Source organism: Sphaerodactylus townsendi, linkage group LG06, assembly GCF_021028975.2.
Source record: "Sphaerodactylus townsendi isolate TG3544 linkage group LG06, MPM_Stown_v2.3, whole genome shotgun sequence".
Taxonomy (NCBI): Eukaryota; Metazoa; Chordata; class Lepidosauria; order Squamata; family Sphaerodactylidae; genus Sphaerodactylus; species Sphaerodactylus townsendi.
The window spans coordinates 41,360,673-41,374,816 of record NC_059430.1 but is presented as its reverse complement, the minus strand read 5'-3'; the positions used below and the strand labels follow the sequence as shown (position 1 = coordinate 41,374,816).

At 39.9% G+C, this 14,144-nt stretch overlaps 1 protein-coding gene across 1 annotated transcript; it reads left to right on the top strand.

Annotated features, from left to right (window-relative positions):
* The first annotated feature begins 415 nt into the window (after positions 1–415).
* Positions 416–9,575, top strand: PHF5A (PHD finger protein 5A). Its single transcript, XM_048501431.1, has 4 exons — positions 416–643; positions 2,859–2,882; positions 5,237–5,403; positions 9,055–9,575. Exons 1-4 carry the CDS (start codon positions 592–594, stop codon positions 9,142–9,144), a joined length of 333 nt encoding a protein of 110 aa, XP_048357388.1. The 5' UTR covers positions 416–591; the 3' UTR covers positions 9,145–9,575.
* Positions 9,576–14,144: the final 4,569 nt, after the last annotated feature.

The following is a 14,144-nucleotide window of genomic DNA, read 5'->3' as shown; positions in this document are numbered from 1 at the left end:
GAGGATCGCCCTAAATCGGCTGCGAGTTAACGAAACTTCAGACGCAACCCTAGTTCAACCCTCTCCTCCATATTCAAGGACACTGGAGTAAAGGACGCTGTGATTTGAAACCACGATTCCGAAAGGATCTTTCTATCCCGACCTACTTCATTTGAATTTTAATTACTACACATTTCAACCTACAGTGTCAGTCACGTTACAGAGTCTACCCGGAACCAGAAGTGAAGACTATGAGGAACTAGTTTTTGAACTCGTTGGGTTCTGTTAGCGTCTATGCCATAGACTCTATGGTATCAGTGACGATAGTTGAGTGGGCTGGGTTCGTAAGGTCCTGGAAGATGAGTATATCTTGGCGGGCGAGGGCGATCTTCTTTCTTCCATCCCTTGTTGCTTTCATCAATGTTTTAAAATTTTAGCTCGACAGACTTAAACGTTGTGGTGTTTTTAACAGGTGTTTGGCACGCAATGGATAGTGGTAACTTTCATAGTTCTGGGTTTGTGATGAAGACCTCCGCATCTTCTAGGACCTATAGAGTGGAAAGGTCAAAGGTAGGGGAGCACGAACGGCGGCAGACCAGAAGCCTGTAGGTGATGGCCAAGCACCATCCGGATCTGATCTTCTGCCGCAAGCAGGCGGGAGTGGGTGAGACCCGCATTCCTTCCAGTTTCAGCAACAGCCCGTGCTTCTCATGTTCCCTGGGTGGTTTGCACGTGCTCAGTTGTGGAGGGGGAATGGGGAGGCTCACGTGTTTGGGGTGTTTCTAGGATAGCGGGAAAGTAGCTAGCGTTGGGCATCGTAGAGCCCTGTACAATTCTTGATGTCTTTATTTCAGATAGAGAAATAGAACACGGGAGGGAATGTTCTTCCCTCTCCTATAGCACGAGAATCTTTCAGAGGAGTAGCGTGTTAGTCTGTTGTAGCAAAATTAAACACCTGTCCAGAGGCATAAGGATGACAGGAATAAATTTTGGTAGTCTTTAAGGTATCCCTTTTCAATTTTACCTGAAATCTTATAGCGTTGAATGATATTAATTAGCAGTTGATTCGAAGTAGAGAAAGGAATACCGGGACACACAATCCACAATTAGCTTATGGGATTCACTGCCTCAGAATACAGTGATGGCCTCTAATTTAGATAGCTTTAAAAGAGGATCTTGCATCTATGAAAGTGAACTCTGAGTCACAAAAGATTAGGATGAAATAAAGTTTTGTTTGGAGTAGAAAAACTCCCAGTTTTCTATAAACCTTTCAATAACTATTATTTGAAACCGCCCCAAGCCTAAAAGAGGAGGGGTGGTATAAAAGTCTAATAAAATAAATATTCATGATGATAGCTGAGTGACATTTCTGCACTTAGATGACGTATGTTATTGACGACTGGTTATTGGAGGCAAGCAGCCAAGGAAAGCTGTTGGTTTAATGCCTTTGCTTCTAGACTTCACAGAAGGATCTACTAATCACTGTTATCATGTAAATGTACTGTTACGAGGACTAGTCTGGGTTTGTACTTTGTATAAACTAGTTTCCACTTATGATTTCTCACTTTCTCAGTTCATCAGATTCATCTTAGCCGAAAGAATTGGGAATGATTCCACAGCATCACTGACACAAAACTACCTGGTGGTACAGAGTGTATTTTAGCCACCTTGCAGCTGCCTAAGCTGTGCTAAATGATCTTGCTGCAGCATTGTACCCAGTAAATTAAAACTGCTTCTATGATGTATAATGTTAATACATGATTTACCTGTCAGACTGTGTTGTTTATGCTTAAAAGGACATTTGGTAGTAGGATGGTGAAAGATCTTTGCTTTAAAAGCATAGAGAGCTTCTTGTGAACATGACTGAAATTAAGCAGCTGGATAAGGAAAAAAATTTCTATGTGTTCATGTAATAAGCTAGTCAAGTGACCATATAGTTGGATGTTACTTTCTGAAATGATAAATGTTTAGAACCTCCTTATCAAAATGTGTAAGTATTATGCACAAATTATTATGCAATCTTCTATGCTGAAAGCTGGGGAGAGGTACATACTCTTGTATATAAAGTTTACTGCTATGTGGGAATTTTGGTAACTGCTATAGTAGAAAGACTAAAATCATCTCTTTAGTAAAAATTTTTAATTTAGTTCCAAGCAGCTATCAGTTTTCGGCCTGCTGCCCTCATCTGTGTGGCCCATTTGCTTATAGCTTTATGTAATGCATTGTGTGACATATGTGGAATTTATTGTTTTCTTTTATATAAAGACCTGGTATTATACTTGCGTCATAACTGTGCATGGCTCTTACTGGCATTATTGTTTTTAGTTAATGTCAGTTGGAAACAACAATTGGCTATCTTGGCAAATATATACTTGGCAACAAGAGGAAAGTTAATGTTCTTCTGGCCTAAGATGGTTTGCTTTGGGTTTACTTCTTCCAACATTTGCTGTGGACGCCTAAGGCTGCTTAAGTATATGTATCTGGTAACAAGTCCCACTGCTTGAAACAGAACAAAATGAAATACAGTTGCTTAAATTGTGCTTTGCTGTGTGGTGCTATGCAGCTGAGGTACTTCATTATAAAACTCTTAATATGCCTATCTGCCTGCGCCTAGATAGAAATAAATGGGCCTCAATTCTCAAAAAATATGACTAGAAGCATGAAGTAAAATGTCAGACAGAGACCTGATCCTGAGATAGTAACAGTGAAGCCTTTATTATATATCTATTTTTAAATTATTTGTCTGGGAACACCACTGTTTCTTAAGCTCCATCACAGTGTTGTTATAAGAAGTATTGAAATAATGTGTGTGATGTGCTTTGAGTACTTAATTTTTATATAAATACTGTTTTGATTTTTTTCTCTCTTTCCTGTTGTAGCTATTGGACGACTGTGTGAAAAATGTGAGTACAGCTCCCAGTGTCTGGAATGCCTTTTATTATTAGCATTCCAAAACTGGAAATCAAAAGACCTTCCAGATTTTCTGCTGATTTTCTTTTTAAATGTGGCCAAATCTGTTTTGGTATTGGAAATAACATTATTGAAATGATTTATACGAAACACATAAAAGAAAGTATATGTATGGAACAATAGTAAAAAAGTTTAACTTTGAATTATTTTATCTATGCTGATAAAATATGGTTGGTCATTATGATTGAAACTTGGTTATTATTATTTTTTGCCTTAAAAATTATATGGGTTTTTAAACTTCTGAAAAGTTGACTATCCCTCTTTTTCACTCCAGCCACCTTTCTTGATGTTGCAGAATAATAGGATTTTTAAATTTAATGTTTAACATAATATTAAAATCAAAACTAATAATCATTGTGAAGCTTGCATACCTCTTAAATTCAAAACCATATTCTTAAGGCTTAAGAAATTATTATATAGTTTCAATCATTTATCCTTGCCTACAGTTAATCTTTGTACACTCTAATTATACAAGTCATTAATTTATATAACTGTTCAAGTCCTCAATTAGTATAATCCAAAAAGGCTTTCTATCTTCTTTCATACTCTGTGGAGGGTCTGCTGTGCATGTTAACTTTGCCATTGTTGAGTATTCTGTTAGCTTGTTCATCTATTCCAGAAGATCTGAGCGGTGTATATTTAAACAATTCATTATTTTCTTTTGGTTTATTATTTGGCAAAATATTTAACAACATACATTTAGGATTTAGTATAAACTTTACATTGAATATCTTTTGCATCACACCATGAATTATAATTTTCTTGTTTTTGGATGCATCCATCACGTATGGTAAAAAGTAACGCTGTAGGATAATAGTGTAGCATTCTCTTCTGACCTTTTAAAGGTGTAGCGTGTTAAAATGGCACCCAGGGAGAGCACACAGCCAGTCCTCCTCTACATTTAAACTGTTGGCTCTGCCCCCGAAACTCCACCTGACTAAAAAGGAGGACCAGGTGTGTGCTCAGTTTGCTTCTGGCCCCAGTCAACTGAGGTCAGTAGCAAATGACCACTCTGAACTTCACTTGGAAATCAGGGTACCCCACAGTCAAACTCCGCATGGAGTTCAGATATGGGGGCTGCCCAGCTGGCCCTCTCCCAAGCTTCATGTGAAGTTTGGGAGTAGCCAGCCTTTAACTGCACTCTGGCTCTGAATGGGACTGGGGTGCAGTTGTGAGGGGGGGTGGCAATGCACCCACCCAGGAAGTGACAACTGCCCCCCTCACTACACCAGTGCTAAATGACTCGAGCACTGCTGACATGTTCGGCTGACCCTTAAAGCTGAAAGAAATGGGTACTAGCACCACAGTGGTGAATTCTAAAACCAGGACGTATATGTGGGCTTCCCTGTAGCTGTATGTCCCACTCTTGAAAGGCAGGAAAGATGAACTGGTGTTCCTTTTAACCCAGTGCTGCTTTTGAAGGTGTGTTTCCTAATTTTATATGTTTAGGGAAAACTACACTAGTAGTATTACATCAATTGTTTTTCCAGCTCGGGGAGAGGTAATGAACAGTGGAGAGATGTTGCTCATCATCTGTTCATCTGTGGTCAATTGCATCTTGCCACATAAACAAAAAAAGTATTTAATTCTCTCTTAAAAAATGGCGATCTGTGAAGAGCTGGAAATGTAGCTTCTGCTCAGCACATTGCAGATTCAACTGCCAAAGGAAGGTGCATAAGCCCCTTTGCTATGCAAAAAAGCAGGCTAAACAAGTCCTTAAGAGGATGGATAATTAGATTGGATTAAGGCACTGGTAATGGGATATGCACCTTTTTCATCTCTGCATTGCTGGCTCAGATATGATCCAGATCAGTAGTACTTGATATTACCATCTATGGATTATTAGCTTACTTGGTGAGCTTCTTTACTTAATTTGGGAGGTATCTGTGGTGATCATGACTTCGGTGCTGTGTGTGAACATCCCAGTTTGTCTTGTAAAATTAAAACGAAAAAGATGCATATTGAACATCCCTGCGTAGAGCTGCTGTTGGCAAATTATGGTATAAATTTGTGCAACAGATTAACTATCTTCTAAAAACTGTTCCAACTGACTGAAAAATATGTGATAGGCTCGTTTAGAGAAATTCAGCCAAATGCTTGGTGCTTTAGGTTTCACTCCACAGATACCTTATTTTAAATGAAGACATCCTGGCTTAATTGAAAGCTCGGTCCCAAATTCATTTATTTGAAAGTAGGTCTCACTGACTGTGTTTTTATAAAGAGAGGGTAATCTAGTAAACTGTACCTTTGCTTTGTGTATGATGAGAATCTACTGTTGTGTTTGCAGGTGATGGGAAATGTGTTATCTGTGACTCATATGTGCGCCCCTGCACACTGGTGCGCATATGTGATGAGTGCAACTATGGCTCATACCAAGGACGCTGTGTGATATGTGGAGGTCCTGGAGTCTCTGATGCCTATTACTGCAAAGAATGCACCATCCAGGAGAAGGATGTAAGACTGTTACTTGTGCTTATAGTCTTCTGTAATGACCCTTGCCCCCTTCCCTTTACCTCAGAGGCAGGAGTTTCTTATACAGACAAAATGGCACTTGAGGTTTTCTGAGTAGTTAAAAAACAGATTTTATTTAAACAAGAAGAAGGGTCAGGAGAAATCACGATTTGGAAATTCTTGGTGAAAAATGATAAAGTACACATACAGTATAGAGTTCTATAATAAAGGCACATGAAAAGTTTTGAAAAGATTGACAAAAATTATTCAGGATAAATGTATTGTAAGGTTTAAAAACCTTTGTTTTCTCCAAAACACTCTGTTGCAAGTTCCAGGGATTATTCCCTGATTTTCTTTCAGGTTTCCCAAGAGGCTTCCTTTCTTTCAGTACTTCAGCTCCTTGTCTGGGAACTCCCATTAGTACTCAGTTTTCAACTGACTCTTTAGAAACCTTTAAAGGCAGTGTTTTCACCACACAAATCCAGAGAACTCCATTGTCATCAGAGTTCTTCCCCTGTTAATTGGACAGTAACTGTTTGACTCAGAAACCTCAGTCCAATAGTATTCAAAAACCTTTAGCTGACAGACTTTCCCTCTCAGCGCTCTTGTGGTTAACCAATTACCTGCTTGCAGCAGCCCATAACTCAGGGTGCTCTGTTGTTGAGGGGAAATTAACTCTTGACAGCCCAGGCGGTGTCTGACATCCAAACAGTGCCATCCATCACATCTTCTGTCCATAAGATGTTACCACTTGGTATCATAAAACATTACTGTCATCTAGTATGCTGAGTAAACATTTAAAGCTTTTGAATGGTTGTGGGATGTAATGTTTCTAGGTCTGTGGTTGCCTGCTTCAACAAAGCCCACCCAAACTTGAGCGTATTTGCAAAATATCTTACAGTTAGCATGCTTCTAATTACAATCCTGAGGGGAGGACAAATTTGTGCACTGAATAAATCCTATCTATACCTTGGGAATGTGATATACTTCAAGGTAAACATACATAGAGTTTGTTAGCATATGTGTAAAGTGTATTGTTATCTAGCTGACATTTTTAACAGTTGTCTAAGGCTGGAAATACAAGTTCTGGGCAATGTAAGGATGCCATTGAAAAATGTATTGTCATGTCATATTGTCCGCTCCAGCTGCATGGAGGGGGGAAAAAAGTCCTGTTCCTTTTAAAAGAGATTTAATGTGTTGAAAATGAGCAGTTGAAGCTTTTCATGGTGTGGAGCTAAATAGCATCACGTGAGAAATAACAGACACTAAGCCTCTATTAAAGAGACAGGATGTTTTTATCTGCAGGCTGTGGGCAACTCTGCTACTATAATGCATAGAACATTTAATCTTGTTGTGATGTCATTAGAGTGTGTGCTTTTGTGTCCCAAACCAAATCCATAGCAGGCCTGAGGAAATGCATGATGTAACGGATAAGTTATCCTATATAGTGGTAGAGGCAACTCAATGGAAGGGTGCTGGTCTTGGCATCACCCCAATGTAAATACATAACATGTGATTCTATCCTGCTAGCATGGAAAATATCAGAGATAGATCAGGAACAGAATTTTGTAAAAATATCAATTTCATAATTGAACAGTTGGTGCAATATAAATAGCATCAACTACATAATCATTATTAACTAATTGTAATGCATTGGGCTACTACAACATTCTTGTTCTTTTAAAAGTTATAATGTCGTCATAGCAAAGGTACAGTTCCTTTGTGCCAAAAACAGGTTCAGATATTAAGAATGATTGGCTGCATAAAAAGACCCTGTACCAAGGAAGCACCACTTACGTTTGAGATGAAGAGCCAGCAGAGGGCTTGAGGAAGAGGTCGCAAACATCCAATTGTTATTCAATAGTGCAGGAAGGTGTAGTGATGAGTAAGATGGGCTTGAGGAGGTGGTTTCTGGAAGAAGGGTCTGATTCACTCATGGGTATACATTGGAGTATCTCACTATTTGGTGATTTGCAATGGAATGTGTAAATTGCTTCCATTGAAAAGTGTTTAGCTAGAGGTGCTATGAAATTAATGCCAGCTTTGTGCAAATCAACCCTGGATGCTACAGATGAGTGCATGTAAGAACTCTTTGGTGCCACAGAAGGCACAAAGGGAACTAAGACAGTGCTGGTACAGTGCAGAGCATTGCTGCATCCTTGCTAAGACAGGATGCACGGAAGAAGATCATCAGCAAGTGCTGCAACAGGTAGGTCAGGGTACAGAACTGGCACTGAATTTAGGGCCAGTGTTGGATTCACTGTCTTGTGAGTGTTGTTTAGTAACCTCAGATCATCAGAGTGTCCTCTGGAAAACATGAATACGCTTCAAAAAAGCAGATTAGTTTCCGACTGGGGAATTGTGTGCTGATTTATTGGAGGCAAAGTGTCAGACGTATTGCATTGGTTGAGTAGACAGTCATAGGATTATGATGGCGATCCGGTAGGAGAGGCAAAAACCCTTTCTATTGATCTCGTGCTTTGTCCCGTGTGTGTTTTCAGGGAGAGAAAGAAGATACCCTACCAAGGTTTTGAGTGACACTGCAGTATGTTCAGCAAATGGCTACTTGCAACTGGCCTATTCCAGCAACACCCTCCCTTATCTTTGTCTCCATATAGCAGCTGGAGATGGCGTCTGTCTTGAGGCTCTTACATCTCATGCAGTTTGGATGGTTCAGCAGATAGGGAGAAACACTTTTTTGCTGCCTGGTCTCTTGCAACCCTGTAGATGCCATGCTGGCAACAGTACTTGCTATATTAAGGCTCAATTGCTACGCACCTTTTCCTGTCTGTAAACTGCATTGAACAGAAGAGGCTTGTTTCTGAACAACATGTATAGAATTGGCTATATTCCTGTGTAACTCTTATGCGTAATACAGAAGCTTTTCAGTTATCCCGGATCAGTAGCTTGCTGTGGCCCCTGTGGATTTTATCCTTCCTTGCTATGGCATAACCTCTTTTCCCCTCTCTGTCTGATGACAAAATGTGGTAAGAGACTGGGGTGTGCTGCCTGGAAAAACTCTGCTGTTGTAGAATAGCCATGTGATCTTTGCTGTCCTTTTAATTCTAATCCTCATTCTACCTGGCATAGGTTAAGCCAGTTTTTCTTGTTGTATTTGCATGAAGGCAAAGAATCTACTGGTGAAACTAGGATGTACTAACTTAGGGGAAGGTTGTCTCACTTTACAAGGCGTCTTGTGTCCTATTACTTCCATCTTTCAGACACTTTATTTAAAGCTAATAATTATTTATGTGAACTGATCTCTCTTAAATGAGATTATTGATGTAGTTAGTGTCTACACAATGCTCTTCCTTAAACCCAGGGCTGTTTTGTTTTTCATTTGACCTAACTGCATGCAACAGGACTTCCTGAGGAGCTCAGATCTCATTTTCTTCCTGTTTTTTAATTACCATGTTTATATCCAACATGGTTGTTAAAATGTGTGGGAATTATCTGCTGAAAGCTCAGCCAAACAGCGTTTCTGGTTAGATTGTGTAGAATGCAATCCTATGCATGTTTACTCAGAAGCAAGTCCCACTATGTTCCACAGAGCTTCCAAGTAGGCATGCATAGGATTGTAGCCTTAGGCGTAATTAATCCATCAGGCCAGTATGATCCAGTCATATCTCATATCTGTCTCGTGTTTCTTCACAGCGGGATGGTTGCCCCAAGATTGTCAACCTAGGCAGCTCAAAAACCGATCTCTTCTACGAGCGCAAAAAGTATGGATTCAAGAAAAGGTGATACTATTTCCAACCTGATGAACCTGCTGGAGCTGGAAAGGATCCCTCCTGTATTGTTGGACTACGGTCTCCCCCCTTCCTGCCCTTTGGGAAAAAGTTGATTAGTTTTCTTTCAGTCCTTGGCAAACTGTTGGGAAAGCTAGTCTCTACAAATAAATGATGAGAGACTCTTGGCTCAGTTCCCTTTCCTCAGCTGTTGCTAATGTTAAAAGATGAGAAGATTGTCTCTATCTGCACCTCAAATTCTGAAAGTTTAGATTTCAGCCCTCTTGATTTCTATTCCATGACTTTATAGATGAAGAACCTGAACAACTTGTTGCTGATGCTTTCCACCACAAATTTGTGACCATTGCCTTGTTTTCCTTGAAGGAATAGCTAACCAGTACTCTTTGTTATTGTGGATTATGCATCAATAAAGTTTTTTTAAAAATACTCTTCTTATTGCCATTTTATTTCTCCTGAATTTTCCTTATTAGAAATTGCCATGGTTACGCAGGTATAATGTGTTCACTTTCAGTAGTGATATGTTAAATCCACAATACTGATAGATTTTAAGAATCAGCAGTTGGAATTGCCATATATGATTTTTCTGGCATCTGCGCAGTATGGTTCAGATGCTCATGTACTACAATTACTCATCATGTCTGTTGCTGAGAAGATCCAGTTGTCTCTTAAATCTTGCTCAGTCCTTATCCAGTGAGGTTATCCACTTGGAACTACTTCATCATGTAATAACATCTTCCTGCTATTACAGACAAAAAGGCCTATGTGAAGTAAACTATTAAAAGATGGGTGTTCCCAATGGAGGTTAATGTTTCCTTTCCATATATGGAAGTGCTATGTCTTATAATTATCTTGCTTCCAGATCCCAGCCACATGCTGTATACAACTTGTGGTCCGATTGAGAAATAGTTGGGCTATGAGAAAAGGTGTGGTCAATAACATTAGCTTTGAAGTATTGAGGTGGCTTCTGTGTGGTAGAAAACACCTTCCTGAAAGCCTTAGTGAACAAGTCCATGGAACTTGTTAGGCAGAAGTGGCATCCCAACTACTCTTATCCAGGTCTTCTAGGGTTTCAGAAAGGAGGTCAACTTGTTTACTTCCACGCTATATTGGGTGGTTGTTAGGCAAAAGAGATGAAATAAAATCAGCATCCTTGTTGTGATTTACTTTTTTTCCCAAATACTGAGAGCAGAACAGGTCTGGCTCTTTAGACTGCTCTCTGATACAGTTTTTCTTTAGGATCTGTAGTCCTAGTTTCTTAACATTTCAGGCTTCCACTTTAAATAAAACATGATTTTACCTGATAATAGCATTAGTGATTGTTGCTGAGATGATGCTAGAGATCACTGTGATCTATGATCTTTTGGACTGGAATGCCAATAACCAGATTCAGAATAGTGAGATACAGAGGTAAGTTCAACATTCACCATCTCATTTTCAAATGTAAAATTAAAAAAGTCTCAATCTTCCTTCATCATCCTGCCTTTTTAGAAGCAGTTCTTCAGAGGAGCCTGCCTTCTTTGGAAACCTAAATCTAGAAAGGAAAGATATGAGAGCGAATGACAGAATAATATGTAAAGAAGAAAAAAGAAAGATTGGCAGGAACTGATGGGATAAGTGAAGGAGTTGGATATGACTTTTATTCAGTTGGATATGGCTATATGATAACAAGTCAAGTTGTCATTAAAAAGTGGGAAGGGTGCTAAGCAGAGGTAGGAATGTAATGGCTGCCACTGCCAGGACAACAAACAAGCAGCAACGCCTTTTGTAAAACTGCTTTGCTATCCCCAACTTCACCTTTAGAGCAGAAAAATGTTTGCTAGAATAGCAAGCCAAATATTTAGGCCTACCATGAATTTGATACTTCTCCCATTTGCAGTCTCAAAAAGGCGGGAAACTAGAAGACTATGTGCTGCTACTCACAATTGGGGCTGTATTTGACTTGAGTCACTTCTGCTAAACTGTACAGTTGAGACAGACTTTTGTGCAGGTTTCCCACCAACTACTGGTATTGAGCAGTTAGGGGCACTCTAATATGGAATGGCTTGCCTAGACAGTGACATGAGAAGTCTGTGTTTAATTTAGGCTTACAAGTTGCTCAAATTTCCTACAGAATTACTTGAGGTTTGCTGATATTCTGATTTTTATCTCATTTTCTGTTCTCTTGTTTTATTTGCTCTGTTGGTTGTTGCTACTAAAACCTTTGGGAATTAAAAACAAAAATCTTCTATCTAAGCCTACTTTTTCATTGTAAATGTTGTTGGAACCAAAGTATTACAGAAACATAATAGACTTTAGGCATCTGTGCCAACTGGAAGCAAAACTCACTAACAGGACAATGGATTGTATTGATGGGAGGACTGTTTAATTTTCTTTTCCACCAAGCTGTCAACTTTTGATAGAATTAAAATAAATGATTCACATGGAGATGGCTTTGGCAAGTTAATCACTGTATCTTTCCGTTGATTCTTCCTCTGGAAGCAGCTCTAAAAATCTACCTTATGTAAATAAGGTGAAATAAAGAAAACATGTATAGTTTAATATGCCGCATTGGTCCTGATAACATGAAAGAATAGGTTGAAGCATCTTTAGTAATTTTGAGCATACTTCAGAAAGCTTGGTGCTTTCTGAAAACCAGTTGGCTAATGCAAAATGACAGTCGTCGTGCTGGATAGTGTCTATGTGGAAGCAGGTCTGAGTTCTCCAGAGGTGAAGAGCACTGCTGTGTGCCTTGCATGCTGCAACATCTAGCATGTTCATCAGGAATGACTGGGCTGCCCATTGTCATGAACAAAATACAGATTTTGTCTTTACCACAGCACCACAAAGGAAAGAATAGTAATAGTCTGGGAAAAGGGAAACATTAAGGACTTTGATGAAATAGGTGCTAAGCTTGTGTGTTCTTGGTGATCTCAGCCATTGAAAACCAAGCCATCTCATGTCCTTTTTCTTTACCACAGTGGAGCGAAGCAGGATGCTAGGAACTGATTTGGTTAGATGGATAGTGAGATCTATGTAATTTTTACTGTTTTTTTGTTCTGTCCTCTTATCCAATTGCAGTTCCCAAACAAATGGAGAGAAGGAAAAGTACCACGCAAGTCTTTTCTCTTATAAAGGACTAGCAACTGAGCCCCGCCCCCTTGTTGACCTAACTGAAAAGGCTTTAGCCTGAAACAAACCAGGTGATGATACAGGAGATTTTAATATGTAACTGTATACTAATTTGTTTGTTACTAAATAGCTGAGGAAGATCATCCTGGCAAAAATTGGCAACAGGTTTTGAGCAGGTAGAATTTTGTGTAATGAGAGATCATTGTTATCTGCTTTGTGCAGGTATTATTAAGCACTTAACTTGCTAAGAGTCTGTATTATTTACAATATTATAATATAGTTTCCTCATAATTACAATAGGGGAATTGCCAGAAATGTTATGATAAAACTAAAAACCTGATATTTAGATCCTTTAGAAACTCCCCTTGAACCCTATTGGAATGAATGGCTGCTTTGAAAGTACTGTCATACACTTTTCTACCCTTCTTAATCATTTCACTGGAACTTATATGTGGAATGCTCTGGTTGTACTGTGAGAATGTTGTTGGACATTCTAGCCTAGCAAATGAAGCTGCATTGCTGCATTCTGGGTTAGGCTTTTGTGCCTCTAGGTCAGGGGTAGGGAACCTGCGGCTCTCCAGATGTTCAGGAACTACAATTCCCATCAGCCTCTGTCAGCATGGCCAATTGGCCATGCTGACAGAGGCTGATGGGAATTGTAGTTCCTGAACATCTGGAGAGCCGCAGGTTCCCTACCCCTGCTCTAGGTGGAAGGATGCTTGTGTTCTGCTAAACACATAAGAACATAAGAACTAGCCAGAGTCCATCTAGTCCAGCTCTCTGCTACTCGCAGTGGCCCACCAGGTGCCTTTGGAAGCTCACATGCAGGAGGTGAAAGCAATGGCCTTCTGCTGCTGCTGCTCTTGAGTTCCTGGTCTGCTAAGGCATTTGCAATCTGAGATCAAGGCAGATCAAGATTGGTAGCCATAGATCAACTTCTCCTCCATAAATCTGTCCAAGCCCTTTTTAAAGCTATCCAGATTAGTGGCCATCACCACCTCCTGTGGCAGCATATTCCAAACACCAATCACACGTTGCGTTGCGTGAAGAAGTGTTTCCTTTTATTAGTCCTAATTCTTCCCCCAGCATTTTCAATGAATGCCCCCTGGTTCTAGTATTGTGAGAAAGAGAGAAAAATTTCTCTCTGTCAACATTTTCTACCCCATGCATAATTTTATAGACTTCAATCATATCCCCCCTCAGACGTCTCCTCTCCAAACTAAAGAGTCCCAAGTGCTGCAGCCTCTCCTCATAAGGAAGGTGCTCCAATCCTTCAATCATCCTTGTAGCCCTTCTCTGCACTTTTTCTATCTCTTCAATATCCTTTTTGAGATGCGGCAACCAGAACTGAACACAGTACTCCAAGTGCAGTCGCACCACTGCTTTATATAAGGGCATGACAATCCTTGCAGTTTTATTATCAACTCCTTTCCTAATGATCCCCAGCATAGAGTTTGCCTTTTTCACAGCTGCCATGCATTGAGTTGACATTCCCATGGAACTATCAACTAAGATGCCCAGATCCCTTTCCTGGTCTGTGACTGATAGCAGTGACCCCTGTAGCGTGTATGTGAAGTTTGGATTTTTTGCCCCTAAGTGCATCACTTTACATTTTGCTACATTGAACTGCATTTGCCATTTCTTAGCCCACTCACCTAATTTATCAAGGTCCGCTTGGAGCTCTTCGCAATCCTTTGTGGTTCTCACCACCCTACATAATTTGGTATCTTCTGCAAACTTGGCCACCACGCTACCCACCCCTACTTTCAGGTCATTTATGAATAAGTTAAAGAGCACTGGTCCCAATACGGATCCTTGGGGGACACCACTCCCTACATCTCTCCATTGTGAGAACTTCCCACCCTTTGTTTCCTGTTCCTCAATCAG

Bases quoted from the DNA above. Each gene is read 5' to 3' on its own strand.
- PHF5A (XM_048501431.1), top strand. From the start codon at position 592: ATGGCCAAGCACCATCCGGATCTGATCTTCTGCCGCAAGCAGGCGGGA. The intron at 644-2,858 runs GTGAGACCCGCA...TTCCTGTTGTAG, and splicing joins CCGCAAGCAGGCGGGAGTGG to CTATTGGACGACTGTGTGAA. The intron at 5,404-9,054 runs GTAAGACTGTTA...GTTTCTTCACAG, and splicing joins GCACCATCCAGGAGAAGGAT to CGGGATGGTTGCCCCAAGAT.